The sequence below is a fragment of the Musa acuminata genome, chromosome BXJ1-9, assembly GCF_036884655.1.
Source record: "Musa acuminata AAA Group cultivar baxijiao chromosome BXJ1-9, Cavendish_Baxijiao_AAA, whole genome shotgun sequence".
Classification (NCBI taxonomy): domain Eukaryota; kingdom Viridiplantae; phylum Streptophyta; class Magnoliopsida; order Zingiberales; family Musaceae; genus Musa; species Musa acuminata.
Window position 1 is genome coordinate 42,183,656 of NC_088335.1, and position 1,910 is coordinate 42,185,565.

Consider the following 1,910-nt stretch of genomic DNA (forward strand, 5'->3'; position numbering starts at 1 on the left):
GTGGGCTTCTGCAACATCAGCCAAACATCTCTGTCCTGCACTGCAGGCGTTTTGCATTCGCAGGAAGGAATTATAATGCTGGATGTGGTTTTGATAGTTTTTGTCCTTTAGAATCTGCAATGTATGTTGTTGGTTATACTAATCCAAACATCCGAGCAGCTCCACATGATGACCTTTTCTTCTCCCACAGTGTTGTCATTCGTTTGCATGATGCAGCCAAGAGCTTCGTTGATGGTATCTTGGTTGCGGGACTTGGATTTTTGGAGCCCCATATGTGACGATCTATGAGTTCTCGTAAAGTGCTTCTTCCAACCTTCTTAAAACTCCATGCTTGCGTTTTGATTTGCTTTTGAAGTTGTGTAACAATGGAGAAGCATTCATGGAAGATTTGACGGTCTCAGCGATGAACAGCACTGTACAAAGCCAAGATCGGCTTTAGGGAATAAATAATGAACTAAAAATTGAAGCCGGCGATGTTGAGCGTCCGATCTTTGCTCAGAAGAAAGCAGCGGGGAGATTAAGATCGAACGAGAAAGGTGGCTTCTGCTTCCCGGCCTTCGCCGCCTCCTCCGCCTTCCTCCCCATCGACCCAACTTCGAAAGGGTATCCCAGGGACAGATCCATCGGCGGCGCCCCCGCCGAGGGCGGGATCCCGAGGTCCCCGGGGCGGCAGAAGTTGGTCTTGGCCTTGGGCCCGCGAAGGCTGCGCGCGGCCTCGTCGTACGCCCGCGCCGCCTCCTCCGCCGTGTCGAAGGTCCCCAGCCACTTGCGCGTCTTCTTCCAGGGGTCCCGGATCTCCGCCGCGAACCGCCCCCACGGCCGTTTCCTCACCCCCCGGAAGCGCGCCTCCCTCCCCCCTCCACCTCCCATCGCCAGAGCACGAGCAAGAAGAAGACTTTACGGCGAGGCGGAGGAGGCAGGGGCGGGACATTTATAGCGGAGCCGACGGGGTTGCGTCCGCCCGACAGGTATTCGATCTAATTCCAATTTATTTCGCCGTTTACTCTCTGCTTCATTTTTATGGTCGCCATCAAAATGCGTGTGGGGTCCTCGGCCGCCTCGAATGGAAGGCGGTGATTCCCTCGCCGCCGCTGTGTCCCACCAGCACACGGGAATCCAGTTGAGAGCGGCGACATGGGACGCCACCCGCCATCGGACAACGAAGATGCCGTCTCAGTTTGGATGCACGTGCGCATTTCCCCACGCGGTGCGGCGGCGCCGCCGGTACGCGAGGACCACGTTCAATAAAAAAAGACGACCCACGCGCAAAAAGAGGAGAGAGAAAGCAAAGGGACGAAAGGGAAATAGTAAGAGAAATTTACCAGTAAAGTCTGCTTCTTACAAGCAAATCCACTTGCCTCCGAGCAATGATGCCTCAATCTTCATCAGACCCAGGAAGAACAAGGATAAGGTCAGGATCTCTGCCTCAATCAGTCCCCTCATTGCTGTCTATTTTCCTTGCATTTGATTGTAAAATCTGAAATGAAGGATTAAGAAAAAAGGGATAACAACAAGAACAAAGGCTCCATTTGCAGAGCTCAGAGCTTGCATGTGGAGTAGGAAAATATACTATGCAAATTTGGTATAATTAAGGACAAAAAACAAAAAAAAAACAGATTGGTATACCATGAATCATCATTAAAAGGATTGATAATAGATTTCAGAATGTAGGCCAAGGAACCAAAGATTTTGTTCAGGGGCTCATTCATTCCCATAAAGGTTCTGATTCTATCAGGTCAGATAACACACAGTTGTGATCTTTAGCAGCAAAACAAGTTTTTTTCATCACTAAAACCCAGATTTATATCCAGCTAATAAAAAGTTGAGACACAGATTTCCTTGTATATCTGTACAACTCATCAGACTTGCAGTTTCAAATCCTTTTCAATGGTTTTCAGATTGTTTTGTTC

At 49.5% G+C, this 1,910-nt stretch overlaps 1 protein-coding gene across 1 annotated transcript; it reads right to left on the reverse strand.

Moving 5' to 3' along the window:
* Positions 1-495: 495 nt before the first annotated feature.
* LOC103998612 (ethylene-responsive transcription factor 3) lies at positions 496-870 on the reverse strand. The gene has a single exon (XM_009420120.3). It carries the CDS (start codon positions 868-870, stop codon positions 496-498), a length of 375 nt encoding a protein of 124 aa, XP_009418395.2.
* Between the last annotated feature and the right edge of the window lie 1,040 nt (positions 871-1,910).